The sequence below is a fragment of the Schistocerca americana genome, chromosome 3 (genome assembly GCF_021461395.2).
Source record: "Schistocerca americana isolate TAMUIC-IGC-003095 chromosome 3, iqSchAmer2.1, whole genome shotgun sequence".
Classification (NCBI taxonomy): domain Eukaryota; kingdom Metazoa; phylum Arthropoda; class Insecta; order Orthoptera; family Acrididae; genus Schistocerca; species Schistocerca americana.
The window spans coordinates 483,466,963-483,488,790 of NC_060121.1; the positions used below are offsets into that span (position 1 = coordinate 483,466,963).

A 21,828-nucleotide genomic window follows, 5' to 3' on the forward strand; every position below is an offset into this window, starting at 1 on the left:
AGATATTCAGTAAATCTTTTCTTTAGTGTTTGTTGTTTCCTAAAATATTTTTGTTGCGTCTTATTTTATTCCAATCCTCTTTCGGTTTGAACTGTTTCCTTTTCTTTCACTGCAGACTACGTTATATTTCTGCTGTTGGGTCTTCAAGATCCTCTTTTATGCCGTATGTATTCCCTTGATATGGCTTATCCGTCTCTCTCTTTTAGTCATTACGTTTTTAAGCTTGTTACTCATATTTACAAAGTCTGCCTACATTTTAGACGCTAGCGTTCTTTTTACCTCCCATCACAAGCTAAATCCTTGCAATGTACGCCACTTGTACATAGGGTGCTGCAAGCTAAAGCTGGACCAGTAAATATACAATGAAGTACAAAACAATGAACTGTTCGTCGCTTCCAGCCTGCCCTGCACTGAAAGGCAATGCACAGTATATTGGACATATGACACTAATCTAATTGCAAGGTCTTCACCTTAACTTACAATTCTGAACAACAAACACACAATATTGTTATGAAAATGTGTCCAAAAATGCTGATACCACGTAACATTTTACAGAAATAAGAGTACTGAGACCAGATTGCGCACCAACGGTTCAATTGGTAATTTACAAAAGGTATCTTAATAGATTACAGGGAACGGCCTTGCCTCAGTTGATACACCGGTTCCCGTGAGATCACCGAAGTTAAGCGCTGTTGAGCGTGGCTGGCACTTGGATGGGTGACCATCCAGTCGCGATGCGCTGTTGCCATTTCTCGGGGTGCACTCAGCCTAGTGATGTCAATTGAGGAGCTACTCGACCAAATAGTAGCGGCTTCGGTCAAGAATACCATCATAACGACCGGGAGAGCGGTGTGCTGACTCCACACCCCTCCTATCTGCATCCTCCTCTGAGGATGACACGGTGGTCGGATGGTCCCGGTAGGCCACTCGTGGCCTGAAGACGGAGTGCTTTTTTTATCTTAATAGATTGCAGTAATATTTTAACTGGTATTCCGTCTTACTTTTGGTATAATATAACGTTGTCAGAAAAGAACAGACAGTATATAATTTCAACCGTAATGCCCATTAAGCACAAAAAATAATGCAAATGCGCAGTTTTATCCAGCAGTGCGTTAAGAGTGCGTTTTTGGTGGGGCAAATATGCGAATTATTACTAAAATAAGAAAAATGTGATGTTCATTTGTTCCTTTTTCAATTTCGAGTATACATTTATGTAATGTGTTTTTTTCCTCAGCATAAACAGTTACTGTTAATACAAAATGAGTTTATGTGATCGCTCTAAGCTTGTTGATACCAGTGCCTACCAATTTTAATTGTATGTTACAGCACTGAGGATGGTCACTAAGTGACCGAAAATCGATTTTGCGGATAATAAAACAAAAAAATACGACCAATGCTGTTTCGCCTTCCAATTGTATCCATTATCTGGTCGTGGTGCACAGAACACTCCATGGAGTCGCCAATCAATAAAATTTCATTTATTGATCAATTGAGACTTGTAAACTAGACAGAGTAAAAAATACAAATTCCTGATAAAATTTTCCAGTCAGAAGAAATCTACTTAAATGAGATCACAAATGAAATGTCTGGACATTAAATCCAGTTTTCTATCAGTGGAGGTCATTATATTTTTTACTACAGCTCGACAATGAAAAGTTTTTGGCCCTAGCTTCGAATCGATGTTTTTTTTAATGGGGTCCCAGACAATATTTCTGACATCTTACCTTTTTTGCCCGCATTTTCTTTTTGATGAGTGAATTATTTCTTTGGAGGAAGATCTAGGTCCACGCTGCAGCTCATCTGGACAAAGACGTGCTGAAAAATAATGCATCCAAACATTTTATACTGCCCTCAATATCTGTTGAGGCGTTACATATCATGAACATTTCTCAGTCGACTTTCCCGCTTCGCTGGCACCAGTTGCAAATATCTGCCGCTAAAGGGCTCCGAATGGTTGCGTGTAATGTGGTGGTGTGTAACGCAACTACGTCGGTGCAAGAGAGACAGCGTGCTGTAATCGTGTTTTTAACCGGGCGCACGTAGAATGCTCTTCCCTTAAGCATGACAGTACCAGACCACACACGGGCGCTGGACACCTGCAACAATCCGACACTATGAGTTCACAGTCATCGATCATCCTCCCTACAGCCTCGACTTGGCTGGTCCGATTTTCATCTGTTTCCCAAACTTAAAGGACACTTTTAAGGCACTTCACTCTGAAATAGATTAAGGGGTGCAAGCGGAGATGAGGTTATGACGCCGTCAACGAAGTCAAACATTCTACAGGAACGGTATGAACAAACTGGTTTCTCGTTGGGAGAAATTCATTCGTCTCCACGTTTATTGTGATGAGAAGTAAATAAATAAACATGAAGAATAAATTTATAGGATGTTAATAAAGTTCGTTTTATTTAAAAAGCTTTAAGAGTTTCCCCCCCCCCCCCCCCAAAAAAAAAAAACCAAAATGGGAGGCACTACTTGTCAGCACGACCTTGTAGATGACTGCCGACTTTCGTTCTGGAGACATTCAGCTTCAGCTCCCTCCATACTACCGGGTCGTAGATTTTGTCTGCGGATGGAAAAGTTTTGTAAGACTGTCGAGGAATATGCTATCTGGAAGATAGGAGATGCACTGGTAATGGTTTCAACGTCGTCCGCCAGTAGGTATCGTAGTGGTATAGCTACCAGAGCAAAACCTGTGTACACCCTTTATCAGGGAATGCCTACAGCCAGAAGGCTCAGTGTGGTGCAGACGTGTGAAGCAAGCAAGCAAACATGCCATGGGGACGCACTCGTGCTTCCTACTGCCAACTGAGCGAGTTTGGAAGGGGTCAAATTGTGGCCTTCCGAGTGGCGAAGATGGTCCTTTCGGAGAATTGCCACACAAGTTGGACGTGCTGCGTCAGTTGTGCAACTTTGGTCACTTGAACATGCTCAAACGTGTATATGTGGTTCTGGACGTCCACGCAACACAGACGCCCCCCAGGATCGTAGTATTGTAACGACAGCAGTGGCAGATCGTATAGCTATCGCAGCACAGATAAGAGAGCTTGTGATCCCAGACCTGTCAACACGAACTATTGTGAACCGGTTATTAGCAGTGGGACTACGGGCACGCAGAGCTCTAGCCCGCCTCCACTTACATCACAGCACGGCTCGACTGGTGCCATCAGATTACCACCTGGAAGATGGAATGGCACGACGTGGTCTTCAGCGATGGAAGCAGATTCAACCCGCATGCAAGTGATGGTCGCTTGCGCGTACGACGTAGATCTAGTGAGCGCTGTCTCGTAGAGGGCGTTCATTTCAGACACACTGACCGCATCCCAGGCCTCGTGATCTGGGATGCAATAAGCTACAACTCTCGCTCACCTTTGGTGTTTCTGGAAGGAAAATTGTACTGAAATGCAGGAGGATCTGCAGCGAATTGACGCATAGTGCAGGGAATGGCAATTGAATCTCAATGTAGGCAAGTGTAATGTGCTGCGAATACATAGGAAGATTCCTTATCATTTAGCTACAATATAGCAGGTCAGCAACTGGAAGCAGTTAATTACATAAATTATCTGGGAGTACGCATTAGGAGTGATTTAAAATGGAATGATCACATAAAGTTGATCGTCGGTAAAGCAGATGCCAGACTGAGATTCATTGGAAGAATCCTAAGGAAATGCAATCCGAAAACAAAGGAAGTGGTTACAGTACGGTTGTTCGCCCACTGCTTGAATACTGCTCAGCAGTGTGGGATCCGTACCAGATAGGATTGATAGAAGAGATAGAGAAGATCCAACGGGGACCAGCGAGCTTCGTTACAGGATCATTTAGTAATCGCGAAAGCGTTACGTAGATGACAGATAAACTCCAGTGGAAGACTCTGCAGGAGAGACGCTCAGTAGCTCGGTGCGGGGTTTTGTTGAAGTTTCGAGAACACACCTTCATCGAGGAGTCAAGCAGTATATTGCTCCCTCCTACATATATCTCGAGAAGAGACCATGAGGATAAAATCAGAGAGATTAGAGCTCACACAGAGGCATACCGACAATCCTTCTTTCCACGAACAATACGAGACTGGAATAGGGGGGAGAACTGATAGAGGTACTCAAGGTACCATCCGCCACACGACGTCAGGTGGCTTGCGGAGTATGGATGTAGATGTAGATGTGGAACCAGCACACAATGCTGTTAGGCCCGGTTTTTTGCTGTTCTTGTAACAGGAACGTGATGTATTGTACCGAAAGTGTAACGCTCGCCAACACACTGCCCGTGAAACTCAACGTCCTCTGCAAGACGCTCAGCCATTTCCCTACCAGCGTGAACTCCGAACTTGTCTCCAATCGAGCACGTATGGGATATGATGATACTAGAACTGACTCGTGTCACTCGTTAACCGACAAATCTTACAGAATTACTCGTACGTGAACAGGCCAAGTAGACGTAGCGAACGCATCCCAGGAATATACTTGCCATCGGTACGATTGACTGGATACCGGAGTCAGTGCCTGCATTGCCGACTGTAGAGGCTACACCACATACTAATGTGGTTGTTTCGGCATGGGTCGATGCCTGGTACCCCATAACCACTTATGCTATTGATCCGTAAATGTAATCACTTCGTGTACTTCATTTGCACTGTTGCATCGATGAATCTTATGTGAATTGGAAACCTCTAAAAGGGTGTACTGCTGTTTCCGGCTGTGTGTATCACAAGAATATAGTACATGACTGTATAAAGCTAAAGTTACTTAGTTCAGTACTGCCCGAGTGTAGCTTACATTTGCAAAACAAAATGCTTTATAGAAATAAAGTAAAACTGTCCTTATCACATTGTGCAACAGTTAGGTCTTGGACAGTAACCTAACTACAGCAAGAAAGAGTCTGTCACAGAAGTTATTTCCTGCCTAGCTGAGTGTCAAACGGTTGATTTAGGCGTTGTGCACTCTCAACAGCTGCACAGACTTAACACCACCCGAATGCAAGGAAAAACAGAATACTTCCAGAGTATTTGAACTATAAAGGTGGTGCCTTCTCTTTTGGACATGTCCGAAAGAACAGACACAATTTCGATCCTGCAGCCATTATGAATCAGTCAAGACACAAAGGAATTAATGACATTAGTTGCCAGGTGCCACCGATTTAAATCAGTAGGGATAGCTGAAAATTGTGCCGGACAGAGATTCGAACCAGTCTGATACGCTGACCACTGCGCCATCCGCAACTTCACGGCCTACCCTAGCGTGCTTCCCGTCATACTCAAATTCTCATTTTATCCACACACTACTAGTAGTGTCTATTGCCCGTTATCCTCATTATTCGCGACATTTTGCTAATTCCAGTAAGAGACCACATATATAATTCAGGTGAGGGCTATCAATTGATAACTTCAGTATGGATGCACACCAACCTCAAACTCTAATAGGAATCAGCAAAATGCTGCGATTACTGACGATAATGGGCAATGGGCGATATATTAGTAGTCTGTGGAGAAACTGAGAATTTGAGTCTGACGGAAGACATGCTATGGCAGTCCGTGCAGCTGCAAAAACCGCTGTATATGCATGGCGCAGTGGTCAGCGCATCTACCTAGTAAGGTGAAGATCTGGGTTCGAATCCTGCTATGTACAAATTTTCAGCTTTCAATATTGATTTAAATCGATGCCCACTGACAGGTAAAGTCATAAATTTATTTGGTTCTTGACAACATTAATTACATTTAGAGATTCACGACTTTGTCGTCTACTCAAAAATTACTGCAGATTTTTATGTATTGTTAGTTCTCTCAATCATGTCACTTGTATTTTCCAGGCTCCAGAGCCACCGCAGCCGTGGGTGCATATCCGAGATGCTACGACGGCAGGCCCTCTGTGCACGCAAAAGAACGTCTTCTTGCGGAAACAACACCCAACCGGTTCGGAAGACTGTCTCTACCTTAACGTCTTCACACCAGCGGTACATTTCTCATTACTTTCTACTTTTATGCGACCATGATCTCTGTTATGTTTAGTTTTATATTTTGTTTCAGTTATCAGCTCCACTTGATTGGACCACAATGATTAATGTATGTTGTATCCTTCCACCAAGTGACAGACCTCTTATTCGAATTAATAACTATTTTTTTCAGTTAAAAGCAAATTTCCAAGTCACACAGGTTGTTTTGTCTGTTTATATAGCTCGACCAGCGCCTTGGTTTTCAACACCCTTACAAATAGCTTAGACGCATAAAAAAGGAAGTGGTTTTATCTAAAATGGAAACGAAGTAACTGTAGCTGAAAATTACTTAGTCTTTTATATTGATACGCAGAGTTAAGAAATATTGGGAACCTTTTGGAAGTTCAGCGTCTTTGGGTTAATTAGAATAAATAGCCTAAATGGCATTTCCTTCTATTTCTATTGGTTGTGCCCAGTTTCAGTTATCTTAATCTCATCTCACCGCGCTTAATTTACGCAGACCACATGAGTACATCTACATCTACATCTACATAGATACTCCGCAAGCCACCGTAGGGTGCATGGCGGAGGGTAGCTGGTGCTTGGAGCACTACCACAAGGTAACCGTTACCAACTGCTCAAAATTGATGATGACAACTGCTTATAGTAGTACAGAGTGGCTCCGAATACTGTCAGACGATAATTAGGATAACGGAAGCCGGTCACCAGAAATAGATATAGAAGATAATTTGATTTAGACTGTTACTTTTTATTCTTATACACACAACTACCCACAAGCACACGTAACTTAAAAACTAGCAGATGTCAATATCAGAATGTGCCACTCAAATAAATTTTTAGAAGAACAGAACGAAAAATAGAAACAGCAGTTAAGGAAACCGACTGATCTCTTAGACACTACACACATGAATTAGCTATCCTAAATATACGAGTTTATGTTGAAATTTTCTACTTAATAGTATAGCTAGAAACTCAAAATTTTAAAACTTGTACCGTATTCATCTCAAGGTTATTTAGAATGAAGAGCAAATCTCCCAATAAGTTGGCTACTGTCCTCTGTTGTGATGTAAGGTCACTCAGTTAAAATGTGGTGTACTGTTTACCTGGATACCACAACCACAGCTCACATTGGTCGCCACATTGTAGAAGTAAGCCCAAGTGTCATGAGGGTGTGACCTATTCTTACGCCTCTTCAGTTACCGTGAAGAAGGGTGCCTGTATCTTAAATAGGTTTTTCTGACCAAATATGGTTATTCGTCAGTTACAGCCACGCTTCAGCTCACAGAAGTGTGACACACAAGTGACACTAATCTGGTAAGATTATGATCACGATCCACAATATTTTTGTCTATCCCTTAATACACTGCTCTGAAAAACTTAATGACGAGGTAGATAAAGTAACGTAACATATTATCAACTCGGTAGAAATGAGTAAAGTGCGCGAGAGCATGTTGGAAGAGGTCTCCCAGTCGCGCATAGAAAGTAACGTTCACATTTTTGCGCGATCAGTGTGACCATGGCACCAAACGGGGTTGACCCCGTAACACGAGGCGGTTGAAAGAACGGGAAAGCCGGCCGGAGTGGACGAGCGGTTCTAGGCGCTACAGTCTGGAACCGCGCGACCGCTACGGTCGCAGGTTCGAATCCTACCTCGGACATGGATGTGTGTGATGTCCATAGAATAGTTAGGTTTAAGTAGTTCTAAGTTATAGGGGACTGATGACCTCAGAAGTTAAGTCCCATGGTGCTCAGAGCCAAAGAACAGGAAAAAACGCGCCTGTCAACCAGAGAGCAGTGGCGCTGTGGTACTGTTCTTCGTTACAACAGGTCCCGCAGAGAACGTCTGGATGATTTCACACGGGGAAAAATCATCGGGAACTGGGAAAATGAACAAAGTATGACAAGTGCAGCGCACGAGTTTGGTATTGTTCACAGCACTGTATGACGCTAATGAAGTGCGTTCCGAGCCACAGGCATTGCAACCCGAAGGAGTGGAGGAGGTCGATCACGGACAATTACAGCAGCAGATGAGTACTTTATTGTGCAAAAGGCATGAAGGGACCCACGTCAAACAGCGGGTGTATTTCTTACCACAGGTAACAGGACTGGAAGCCACGGCGACTGCTTGGGCGTGGTCCCTATGCAGAATGACTAGTAAGTAGGCTGTGTTCTGTCGTCCTCGCAGATTCAGTATGAGTAGTGATTCTGGGTCAAAAATGGGTCAAATGGCTCTGAGCACTATGGGACTTAACATCTATGGTCATCAGTCCCCTAGAACTTAGAACTACTTAAACATAACTAACCTAAGGACAGCACACAACATCCAGCCATCACGAGGCAGAGAAAATCCCTGACCCCGCCGGGAATCGAACCCGGGAACCCGGGAGTGATTCTGGACATGCCTTTTACGACGAGAAGTGGGAACAAGTAATGCACCCAGGAACATTGCCTAACATGATCGTTTTGGTGACCGAGGTGTTATGGTGTGAGGAAGCATAAAGTTGCATGGGCACACTGACCTCCAAATCTTTGAGCACGGAACAATCACCATTCAACGTTTTGTGACACTGTACTCCTTCCCCAGGTGCCTCTTTTCACGGGTGCATTCGCCTCAGACTTAATTTTTATTGTTGACAATGCGCGATCGCATCGAACAGCACCTATGGTGGAGCTCTTGGACCGAGAGGATATTCGGCAAAGGGATCGGCGTGTCCATTTCCGGCGCGCCCGTTCCCCCTTAAATATTATTAAGCACATGTAGGATGCGTTGTGGAGACATGCTGCAATACACCCACATGAACGAACGACCATCCAGCAGTTGTCAAAAGGTGCTGGTAGAGGAATGGAACACCCTATTGTAGTACCTAGGGGGACCATCATAAATCTCGGTGAATTCAATGTAATTACTGTCTTTGAACTAAAATTACATTTCTATTTGTCGCACTGCGTATTTCTCTCATTTCTCAGTTACGTTCTATATTAAACTGTAGCATTTCTTTTCACGTATGATCCTCGTATCCTCGAGCTTTGTTGCTTGCATGTGACACATCATGCTAAAGTTACTTTCGTCCTTAAGATTTGCACACCAGTGCAGTACCGGCTCTCCCATTGCAGTCTTGACCTGTTTGTTAAATCTTGGCCTATTTGTTACACTGTGCATACCAAGAGACGGATGTAGCTCATTAGTGATCTCGCTGTTAACGGCCTCGCTGCTATTGGGATTATTACTACCACAGTGAGTTACAGGGGTTGTACAAAAATGTGGAAACACTAAAAACACGACTCAGAACCATGTCTACTATGGTGCAGGAAACACGTTAGCTATCAAAACGGATTACAGTCGTCTCGGAATGGATGAATACAGGTCCTGTACGATTCTCAAGGGCATCGTATACCATTGTTCCTGCTAATCAATGCAAGTTCAGGAAAAGATGATGGCGGAGGATACCAATCAGGCCCCGTCCTCTCTAAAGTACGAGATGCGACAGTAAAGTTATGAGACTGATGTGAACAAAAATGTTGCCTACCGGTTTATCAACATTTAGTGTTGTCTCCTTCAATGCAGTTCCCTTCTGATTGCACGCACTTTTTCCAACGCTTCTGCCATTGATGGTAACATTTCTGGAACTCATCTTCTGTAATATCCTCCAAGACCCTCGTCACAGCTTTTTGGACATCTTGTGTTGTTTGAAAATGGTGTCTTTTGACCGCCGTTTTGACTCTTGGAAATACAAAAAAGTCGCACAAAGCGATATCTGGTGAATAAGGTGGCTGTGATAGCACGGAAATTTGTTTTGAGGTTAAAAATTGCTGTACTGACAGAGCAGTATGGGATGGTGCATTATCGTGATGCAGAATCCAATTATCAGCAATGTTGGCACGAACACGAAGAACTCTTTTACGAAGTCTTTCTAAGATTTCTTTGTAGTAATATTGATTAACTGTTTGTACAAGAGGCACCTGCTCTTTATGAACAATTCCCTTGTAATCAAAGAAGCACACAAGCATGCATTTCATTTCTGACTTCGACATGCAAGCTTTTTTTGGTCTGAGTGATCCCTTTGAGCATCATTGCGAAATTTGGCATTTTGTCTTTGGATCGTACTGAAAAAACCAACTTTTACCACCACTGATAACAAGGCTCAACAATTCTGGCTTGAATTCCGTTTGCTCTAACAGATCAGCTGCCACATTTTTCCATGTTTCTCGATGTTGCGGTGTGAGATTTTTGGGGGCCATTTTTGCACAAATCTTTCTCATACCAAGATCTTCAGTTATTATTAGACGAACCATTTCTCGATTGATGTTCAGTTCTTCTGCAATCATTTTCATGTATAATCTTCGATCAGATCGTACGTGTTCACGCGCCCTGGCCAAGTTGACATCTGTCCGTGAGGTTGATGATCGTCCACTGCGGTTTTCATCTTCGACATTCTTTCTGCCTTCACTAAACGTCTTATGCCAACAAAAAACTTGAGCTCTTGATACAACCTCCTCTCCAAAAGCCTTCTGAAGCTCGCCATAAGTTGTCGTCGCGTTTTAACCCAATTTAACGCAAAAAGAAATGCCATACTGTTGCGCAATATTATACGGCTCCATTTCCGTGATGAGAGACACAAACTCGTGTTAACTTATTACACCACAACTCACCACTGAGCAGTTGCATTGATGTGCCACTTGGACTAAAAGCAGCTTATAGACCAAGGTCAAAGATATTGTGCCTACCCAAGCCTTCAGGGTTGCCACATCTTGCAAAGAAAATCAGTCTCATTACTTTATTGTCGCACCTCGTAGATCACATAGCCGCTATAATATTAATATCTTATGACTGCGGTGGCAAGTGGAGATGCGACAGCTCCTCCTCGTACTCACGAAACCAGTTTTGAAAGATGTGAACTGGGGCCATTTCGTCTTACAACACAGCATCGTCATTGGGGAACAATCATTGTGCCATGCAATGGACCTGATCACCCACAATGGTCACGTAATCCTTGGCAGTAATGTGACCTTGCAGAGTAAATATGGGACCCATGGAATATCACGATATGACTACCAAAATCATCTGTGTATCTCTCAGCGTCTCGCTCTTGAGAGGTAAACTTGGCCAGAAGTTGGAAACACTGTGAAACAAGACTCATTCGACCATATGACTTTCTTCCACTGCTCAGCTGTCCATGTTTTATGGCTTCGGCACCATGTTTTCCTGTTAGGGGTATTTGCATCACTGATAAGTAGTTTTGGAATTCCAACTTGCCTTGCAATTCCCTACTTCTGGAGCTCCTTTCGTGGTGGATTGGTGCTGACAGCGTTCGCGAGTACGACATTTAATTCTACAGCGACATTTGGAGCTGTCGTGCTTTTATTTTTCGTCACAATCATTTTGAAAGACCATTTGTCACGAGCACTCAACACACATTTTCGTCCGCGTTGTGACTTAAAGGGTGATGTTTTGTCGTTTTCCGTACAAGCGGTATAAATCTTCGATACTGTGCCTTTTGAAACACCAGCCACCTCGGCTCCCTTGGTTACGACATCAACAATTTGCCTGCGTTCGAATTGGTTTAGATCTGACATAATACACTCACAAGTACAGAGAACACCCGCTTATGACCTACAACACATTGAAGGTATTGCACAGATGCCGTTCGTGGCCATATACAACAGCGCATCTGCATATATGTTCAAGCAAGCATTTATCGCAGTCTTTCCGTATTTTTGTCCAACCACTGTACGTTAAAATATAAAGGAGCCCTACACTTGCCACAAAAGTGTTGATAAGAAATACACTCTACGACAGAAGAAACGACGCAGCATGAAGGAATTATCCGAATGACACGGAAATCGGTAGATGTAATGTACATGTACAGACAACAAATGATATTTTCAGAAAAAATGATTTATTTATTCAAGAGAAAAAGCGTCACAAATTGAGTAAGTCAATAAAGCGTTGATCCAGCTCTGACCCTTATGCAAGCAGTTATTCGGCTGGCATTGATTGGCAGAGTTACTGGATGTCCTCATGAGGGACATCGTGCCAAACTCTACCCAATTGACTCGTTAGATCATGAAAATCCCGAGATGGCTGGAGTACTCTGCCCATAATGTTCCAAGAGTTCCCAATTGGGAAGAGACGGTGCCGGCCGCGGTAGCCTTGCGGTTCTAGACGCTTCAGTCCGGAACCCCGCGACCGCTACGGTCGCAGGTTCGAATCCTGCCTCGGGCATTGATGTGTGTGATGTCCTTAGGTTAGTTAGATTTAAGTAGTTATAAGTTCTAGGGGACTGATGACTTCAGATGTTATGTCCCATAACGCTCAGAGCCATTTGAACCATTTTTTTGAAGAGACGGTCATCGGGGCTCAATTCGAAGCGGAACTCATCACTGAAGACAATTCCGCTCCATTCAATGAGACTCCAGGCACCGATTGTCAGTGAAGTGTCTGGAGAGCCCCCGGAGTGCTGTTGGATATAAGCCTAAATGTCACCCGCCATACAGCCCGACAATCTACATCATACTCGGCAAGCCACCTAATGGTGTGTGGCAGGGGGTACATTTGTACCTGTAACTGAGCGCTCCAACCCTCTTCCATTCGTGAATAGCGAGTGGGAAGAATGATTGCCGGTAAGCCTCTGTGTTGGCTCTTATTTCTGGAATTTTCTCCTCGTGGTCATTACGCGAGCCATATGTGGGGGAGGGGGGGGGGAGAATATTTTGTCCGACTCTTCCCGGAAAATGCTCTCCCGAAATTTCAGTAGCAAATCTCTCTATAATGCACAACGCCTGTCTTGTAGCGTCTGCCAGTGGAGTTTGCTGACCATCTCCGTAAAGCTCTCAAGCCGACTAAACGATCCCGTGACCAAACTTGCCACTCTTCGTTGCATTTTCTCTGCCTCTCCTAACAGTCCTGACTGGCAGGGATCCCAGATAGATTAACAACATTCAAGAAACGATCGAACAAGCGCCTTATAAGCCACTTGCTTCATGGATGAGCTACATTTTCTGAAGGTTCTTCCTTTGAATCTGAGTCTGGCATCTGCTTTTCCTACTATTCGTTTTATTTGGTCATCGCACTTAATGTCACTCTGGATAGTTATTCCTAGATATTTTACAGCAATCTGTCTCCAGCGGTTTGTCATCAGTAGTGTAGCTATACAGTAGTGGATTTCTTTTCATATGTATGTGCAATATGTAACATTTAATTACGTTTATAGTCAACTGCCACAGCCTGCATCACTCACCTATTCTCTGGAGGTCATTCTGCAAATCGTTACTATCTTCTGGCGCTGCTACTTTGTTATAGACAAACGTACCATCTGTGAACAGCTTTAGAGAGCATCCGACACTTTCTACTACATCATTTATATATACATTGTAAACAGTAACGGTCTTATCACATTTCCTTGAGGGTAAAGAAATTAACTTTGCATCTGTCGCTTTTGTTACGCTAAGAGAGTCGCGTTGAGCTCTGTCTGCAAGGAATTCGAGAATCCAGTCGCAAATCTGCTCCGATACTCGATAAGCTCGTTTTTCACTAAATGGCAGTGCGGGACGGTGTCAGATGACTTCCTGAAATGAGGAACACCTGAGCGCCGCTGTCTACGGCATTGTGGATCTCATCGAGGAACAGAGGGAGCTGCGTTTGGCAGGATCTCTGTTTGCAGAATCCATGTTGATTTTAATAGGGTGCCATATCATTTCATAGCAGGACCCGTTTGGTTGTCATACGCGACGCTCTCACAGTATAGCGGTACGTCGATGATATTATACGCCCGTTTCGTTGCCCTTCATGGTAAGCCATTCTGGGCTTACATTTCAGCAAGGTAAGACCACCAACTATTTAGATATAACTATAAAGAAACGGAATTATAGGCACTATTTCAGCATTTTTAGTAAACCTACAAACATACATATGATTATAAATCATGAATCATACGATCCGATGCGATATAAGATGTCATACTTTAATACCATCTTACGTAGGACCGGAAAATTACCATTAGATAATGAAAGTATAGAGAGAGAGCCGATGACACATCACTGTTGTGAATGGGTGCCATGATGGTCTATCACATGATCTGTACAGAAATATTAACAAAAATCTAGTAAAAACAATTGAGATAACAGCACTGTAGATCAAAATGATATAAAATTAAAATTTAAGACGAAATTTGTTCCTATTGCATATAGAACAAAAGTGTCAGAATAGAGCATCAATTTCAAAAAAAACTAACGTTAGGTTTGCTTTAGTACTGAGACACACGTTACACTGTGGCGACTTTGCGAGTGCCAAGGCACTTGGACAAACAGACAGGCCCATTTTTTACAGGTTTAAAGGAGCATGCCAGTATTCAGGATAAATCTGTCTTTGTAGATCACTTATGTGGCAAGAAACATAATATTACAAATATAATGCGCAACGTGAAAGTCTAACGTAAAGCCCCTAAAGGAAGAAAATTAGACATTTTTGAGAACTTCTAGATATACAGTAATAGAAAGCGTTGTCCAGAACATTTGTAGAATGATTAGTTGGAATCTAGTAAAAAAAAAAAAACTTTCTGCAATTTTTGAAGAGCTGTTCTAATTTTTATCAAGCGCGTCTTCAAACTGACGATAACTTTAACTATGTACGTTTAATAGTAGCGTGTCAGTAGATTCATGGGCTTATTTCCGTTGCAAGAGTCACCTACTTACAGCTGGGGTTCCAGTGTGTTTACTGATGCGATAACGATCTAGCCTTCACAAGGAATACCATGTATACGCAATTTATAATAGATATTAAATGAAAAGCTGTAGTTTGAAGATTTAGTGTGTAGTAGGTCTCGTTCTACTGACATCGATCTAAAATTGTGCAGCTTAAAACCCCATGTATTCAAAATTTTATAGGTTGATTTAGGTCCTTGTCTTTTACATTTACACTGTAATGTTCTATGGTAATAACTATAAATATATCACGAGGCGTAGAAAGAATAACTTAACCACCGGCCATACTGTAGTTCATGATAGCAAAATTTTATATTTGTTATCTAAAGAGAATATGACGTGAAAATAATAACTGAACTGCAACAGTTACGTGTTAGTAGTGCTAGATCACGGGTTAGTTTAAGAATAGTTACAATCCTAGATGAGTTAATAATTACGTTGTTTATATCAAATAATGGAAGGGCTTTTGCCTAGACATCGGGAGATGACGATGTATACGGATTTCGGGTGGCGAGATTTCACTTCGACGTCGTACGGCGCGTTGTCATATGTAAGCGTCTTTATGTATCACATCTAATGGAAAAGGCAAATAAATGTTAAATAGATATATCACGGGTTCAATCAGAGCTATTGTGATTCCATGTGACAGAATAGTACATGACACTTTCAAACAATTGTAAGGGAATCTATCTAAACTGCAGGTGACGAGAATACACGTAGACGTCTGGTAATGAGGTCTCACCTAGACGTTGGATGATGTATTGTCGCAAATAAGCTCATACAGACAGTACATTTAACAAAAATCTTTTCTTTAATTATATGTGCTGTTATGTTAGTTGATGTATCTTAGCATTTTCGGCCCCATCTTTTGGAGATCCGAAGATGGCAACAGAGAATTATCAAAACTGGTAATCTTTATGAATACTTGATTTTAGCTACTTTGGCAGTCAATGGTCACTTCACAAATTAAGCAAGTCAGAAATCGTTGATCCACCTCTGGCAATTATGAAAGCAGTGATTCGGCTTCGCATTGATTCATAGAGTCGCTAGAGGCCCTCCTAAGGGATATCGTGCCAAATTATGTTCAATTGCGCGTTACATCGTCAAAATCTCGAGCTGGTTGGAGAGCCCTTTTCATAGTGCTCGAAACATTTTCAATTGGGGAAAGATCCGGTGACCATGACTGAGACCTGCTAGTCAGGGGAAGACAGGATTCGGTTGCGATTATGGACGGGGCCGTAGTCAGTTACTATTGGTTGCCTTCTATAGTTACACACATTTATTTCAAACAGTAATTCCAGACTCCACAATAAATAAAAAAACCACACGTTACGAATCAAGGTATGAACAACTGTGTAAAATAATAGTGTTTTCAGGGCGCTACAATTTAGCAATCACCATAAAATACAGATGCAACAAATAATGTTTTAAAAACAAGCCACTGTGATCACGGCTGAAGGCCTTATACGCTAAGAATGGCAATAAATTAAGAATATTTAAGAACTCGCTGCAATTTACAACTTACAAATATTAAAATATTACAGGTAAGTAGCCACAAACACAGCAGAAGGCATCATAACCTTTAATGTAGGCATTAAAAGGTATTATAATAAATAACACAACACTAAAACACAAGGAACAGTCACAGATGGTGCTCCAGGAATCGACCTCAGAGAACAAACACATTCCCGAGCGATGAGATAGGCAGCCAAGAGTTGCATTCACTTCAGAAGATGGTAACTCAGACTAGTGGCCCTCCAAAAAAAGACTAATGATAACTTGCTGAAGCTACCTGATGTTCGACCAAACAAATACAACGATGGAATACTACACCAAAACCGGAACCAGGAGTCTGCACTACATCCCCAGAATACAGTGTTTAGATCGCCCAGAACGAGAAAGGAATCACTATCACCAGAGTAAGAAAAATCACCAACCGGCCTACAATCAAGAAAGCTGTCAAAACTACACGCCTTACCGGACAGCAGCGGCAAGGCGAGGAAAATTACACTGGCTTTACATGCACCAACTCCCAGGGCAGGTAACTGGGGCGTTAGCGGCCACCAGGGAGGAAAAATACCGCCGGTTGAAATTAACAAACTGTAACAAGCTGAAAGCAGTAAATAGTAACAAGAAGTCGAGGAAAGCTGACCAGATCCACCTTTCACAAGCACTCCACTCACTGCTCTTCACCTCGGCGACACTAAGAGCAGCAACACGACCCAAGTCACTGGAAAATCGCGAGATATCACAATGGTGAAGGTTTCTCTACTTGGATTGAAATGCACTCATCTTAAAGCTTGCTGGATCCGGTTTACGACGAGGTCGTGCACCCTTGTGACCACAGCCCTTCGAACTGGCAGTCCATGTGCGCCGCCAGCAGTCCCGCACTGCACGGATCTGGCTCCTCCTCAGTCCCCAACTGACTCCACACTCAGGCAACCCGGGTAAACAATGACGTCGCCCCAAAGATAGGGCAACAGTTACTACATATCAATAATTACCGCTGCTGCCACTAGCAGACAGGAAACGCTTGCGAAACGGAATAGTGCCAGTCAACACGAGAAGAAGAGGACTAACAGCAAACATGCCAACTAAACGATATGATCTGGCCTCCAATAGAGGGCGGAAACCTACAAACGGCACCAACGCGAGCCGCAGCACGGCTCATTAATGGCCAAGGTAGGGTTTGGCAAGCACAAAGACAAGCATTAGAAACGCTCACCACATGCCAGCTGTCATTATCTTACTCAGATGTAAGCCCATGACCACTTGCCATGACGGGCAACAAAACGGCGCTTAAAATATCATAGACGTACTGCTGTGCTGTAAGGGTATTGCGTACGACAACCAAAGCAGTCCTGCTATGAAGTGAAATGGCATCCCAGAGCATCACTTCTGGTTCTGCGAGCCACCTATTAATGGTCCTTGTCCTCACTGAATCACCAGTTGCACGTCGGATAGACGATGATGACGAATCCGTGCCTCTCTGATGATGCGCGGTCCACACGTTCTGTCGTCTCTCTCGGTCGACCACTTCCTTCTTGACACTGTGTTCGGCCATGTTTCACGCATTCTTGCCAATATAGTTGAATATGGCTCCTAGTCAAATGTCGAGCGATACGCCGACATACACAGAAGGGGAACGACATCATACGTAGTGCGAATTGCTCGCACTACACTCGTCCAGTGTTTGATAATGAGAGCGACTTCCAAGAAACTTCAAACATAATTTCAAACTTTCACTTAACTTCCTTTTTCGTGCTTAACGTCTAACACATAAACTGTCCACCTGGATAGCTGAGTGTTCAGCGCTAAGGAATGCCGTGCAAATTGGCGCGGGTTCGATTCCCGCTTGGGTCGGAGATTTTCTCCGCTCAGGGACTGGGTGTTGTCTTCATCATCATCATCATCATCATCATCATATCATCCAGCGGGGTGGCGACAGGAAGGGCATCCTGCCACCCCATAAATTAACCATGCCAAATCCGACCATAGCCATGCCAACCCTGCGAAAACTCTTGACAAAGACACAAGAAAAAGACGGAGATTTAACACGTGAATTAATTTGTAGTCACACGTTTCAAGCTGTTTTATACATGACAGTCTGATTCTTTAAAGAATCGGGGAGTTTACTCGTATTTTGATAAAAAGAATCACGGAGTAATTACTTGTAAATTTGATTAACATGTGGCAGCATGCATAAATGATCAAATATAACCCAGGAGCAGTAACACTAACCACAGATCGTCCAGTGCCCATTTCCCACATTGAGAAGGGAAAGTTACAGAGATCTACATTATTGGATTGAAAATGACCTTTTCGGTTGGGCTGGAACCGGACTATCACGTCGTGAACGTACGGCACTATGGTCTGGACTAAATTCTCTTGCATACCATAGCTTAAAGTAGTGATGGGCCAACCTTGGTTTACGTCAAACTGAGTTGAAAGTTTGCGTAAACGGAGATCAAGCCGAGTCAGAATTTTCAGCGCCGTCTCTCTTTCGCGTCTGAGCAGATAACTACTCACTTCAGTTAACCAACCCGAGATTCGCGGTTTCCCAATCAATGATTATAGATATATTTTAGTCACGAGCGTGATAGATACTGCATAGGTCGCAACTTTTGGTATTTAGGCTTGAAATTTTGAGGTTAGACTTGTGATGACGTTCAGTTCGCGAGCGTTAAAGGAGGTTTAGATATCTGACTTCGAAAAACTCGGCCTCGGTCGGTGCAAAAAAGGAGGTGAGCTCCGACCTAACGCGAAACAAACCGTGCGGCGCCCGCCGTGCAACGCGTTTAACTCGAGTGTAATAATCCACTCCAATTTTATGAAACTAGGCGCGTTCAAATCGAATTGGCAGGAAAAGCTAAATTAACATTCGACGTCGTTTGCCACGTTCACGTCTGCTCTGGCTATAAGTTCTCTTACCATAAGGTAACCTAACCGGGTTGGTAAAAATATTCGTTTAGCGTTTATTTCTCTCGGTAGCGTCTGCGCAGTTTGCAACCTTTTTGATTGCAATTTTCTTATATGAAATCAGCGATCAAACTGAAAACATTTTTTATTGCCTGACATCCAAACACCTGATGTCAAAGCAATATGTTCCATCTAATGCAATTTGTTTCTTACAGGCTATACACTCAATATTATTGTAAATCATCTAACGTAAGTTTCTTATTTTTTTTTTTCAGGGCAGTTCATAATGGGCTTTTTTGTAGGTAAATGCTCCACCACAAGCGCGAATGGCTATGCACTTTAACCCAAAAATTTAAGTCTTTATAGTGACGTACCTTTCCATATTGAATTTAATCTCTATACATGAAAGACAGTGTCCCAACTGACTCACTCACTCACAGACACATCATCGCCCAGCCAAAACCACTAAGGATGGAAGCTTGAAGTTTGCAGAGGGTGCTGATCTTATACTGTAGACGTCGTTTAAGAAGGGATTTTTCGAAATTCTGCCCCTAAAGGGGTAAGACAGGGGATGAAAGGTTCTTCGAAAACATGTCGCTATTAAGACAATTTTGAAGCTAGACCTACGAAAATCGGCAATTGGTTTCTCGGTCAGAAAGACTCCTGTGAGGACGGGGCGTGAGTCGTGGTTGGGTAACTCAGTTGGTAGAGCACTTGCCCGCGAAATGCAAAGGTCTCGAGTTCGAGTCTCGGTCCGGCACACAGTTTTAATCTGCCAGGAAGTTTCATATCAGCGCACACTCCGCTGCAGAGTGAAAATCTCATTCTGAATATACTAATTTTTTTAACTTTTTTAAAGTGTGCATAATATATTGCATCTGGTAATGCGCGTTATAGAAAGTGCGTTGGTCGCTAAGGTTAATGAATGCCACACTACAGGCTGAAATTTTAATACACTCATGAGCCACTTTGAATTTCCTGTAATATTTGGACGGCAATCGGACTACCTTAACCTCCTACAAAAATAGCTCTTATCAAACGCTTCACGAGTTTAGACCAAACAAATCATAAAAGGATAAAGATCACGGTGAGTCTCCCACTGTAACACCGGGTTCGGTCGGCGCGAAGGCGGTAAACTACGACCTCGCGCGAGAAACTGTCAGCTGTAGCAGCGACCGTCGCGCACAGCGTGAGCACAACACGAGTAAACGTCTAACTCGGTTTGACTGAAATCCCCTTAACCGGAGTTAACTCGGTTTGGTAACTCGAATTGACCTATCTCTGACTTCGAGGAAGACGCGATGTGTTTTCTCCCAAATTGTTGTTTTGTGTTAACATACAACAGTAGCAATTCGTTTGTAAGGACAATAAAGTTTAGTGCCCGCATCTCGTGGTCGTGCGGTAGCGTTCTCGCTTCCCACGCCCGGGTTCCCGGGTTCGATTCCCGGCGGGGTCAGGGATTTTCTCTGCCTCGTGATGGCTGGGTGTTGTGTGATGTCCTTAGGTTAGTTAGGTTTAAGTAGTTCTAAGTTCTAGGGGACTGATGACCTAAGATGTTAAGTCCCATAGTGCTCAGAGCCACTTGAACCAATAAAGTTTAGTACTACTATTGTTGTAAGAAAAGGTCAGAATTACTGTATACAAAGAGTGTCTACGAGCTTTCCATCAGTTTATAGGATAAAAATACCAAGTCATGCTGCTATATTTTTCTAAAACGATTGATCGGTTTGTACTGTTCAATGTTGTCCATCGTGCCGCTAAAGAGATTGCTTATACTAGCAAACGTCGCAGAATTATATATTTTAGTGATCACAAAGCTACTGTAGAAATCCCGCTAATAGGTCCTTACTGGATTAGTATTAGAGCTACTGCAGTTGTAGAAGTGTGAACCTATCGCACGTGTGTCCACAGTAATCGAGATAAATAATGATAATAGCTGGAATTTCTATTAGACCCTACTGTAAGAATTGTTGTAAACAGTAATCAGTACTTTATAAAAACTGTTTATAAAGCAGACGTACAAGCTTTTTCATCAATGTAGAGGGTACGAACAACAAGCTGCATTACTGTATGTTACAAAAACGTGTGTTTACTTTGTATTCCTGTAGGAAATGCAACCGAAACCACTCTGTATCTCAGTTGCAGTCGAAGTTAAAAAACGCATACGAAACCTGTAATTCGTTGAAAAATTAGTAGTAACTTAACATTTATCTATGTTGTTGTTGTGGTCTTCAGTCCTGAGACTGGTTTGATGCAGCTCTCCGTGCTACTCTATCCTGTGCAAGCTTCTTCATCTCCCAGTACCTACTGCAGCCTACATCCATCTGAATCTGCTTAGTGTATTCATCTGTTGGTCTCCCTCTACGATTTTTACCCTCCACGCTGCCCTCCAATACTAAATTGGTGATCCCTTGATGTCTCAGAACATGTCCTACTAACCGATCCCTTCTTCTAGTCAAGTTGTGCCACAAGCTCCTCTTTTCCCCAATAATATCTGCATCACGTACAAGTATCGAAGGTCAGCCAATTTTGATAAACAAAGTGGAAAAATTTACGTACTGGTAATCGCTGAATAATTTGCTGAATAATACATTGCTGAATAATACATCAGTCTATAGGCTACTGGGAATATTTTGTCACAATAGACAGGAGTGGAAACTGCAACAGTGTGTTGATGAAAGGTCAGCTGTATGAAGAGCGTACATGGCTTTTCTTACGCGGGGTGCTGTGCTGTGCAGCGACTATATGGCTAACCGTAGATAA

General features: G+C 42.9%; 1 protein-coding gene across 1 annotated transcript in view; it reads left to right on the plus strand.

Moving 5' to 3' along the window:
* LOC124606164 (juvenile hormone esterase-like) overlaps nucleotides 1-21,828 on the plus strand; it is a 160,562-nt gene that overhangs the window by 54,165 nt on the left and 84,569 nt on the right. The window contains exon 2 of the mRNA XM_047138131.1: nucleotides 5,803-5,946. Within this exon, the coding sequence (XP_046994087.1) occupies nucleotides 5,803-5,946 (144 nt within the window). The remainder of the gene's footprint in view (nucleotides 1-5,802; nucleotides 5,947-21,828) is intronic.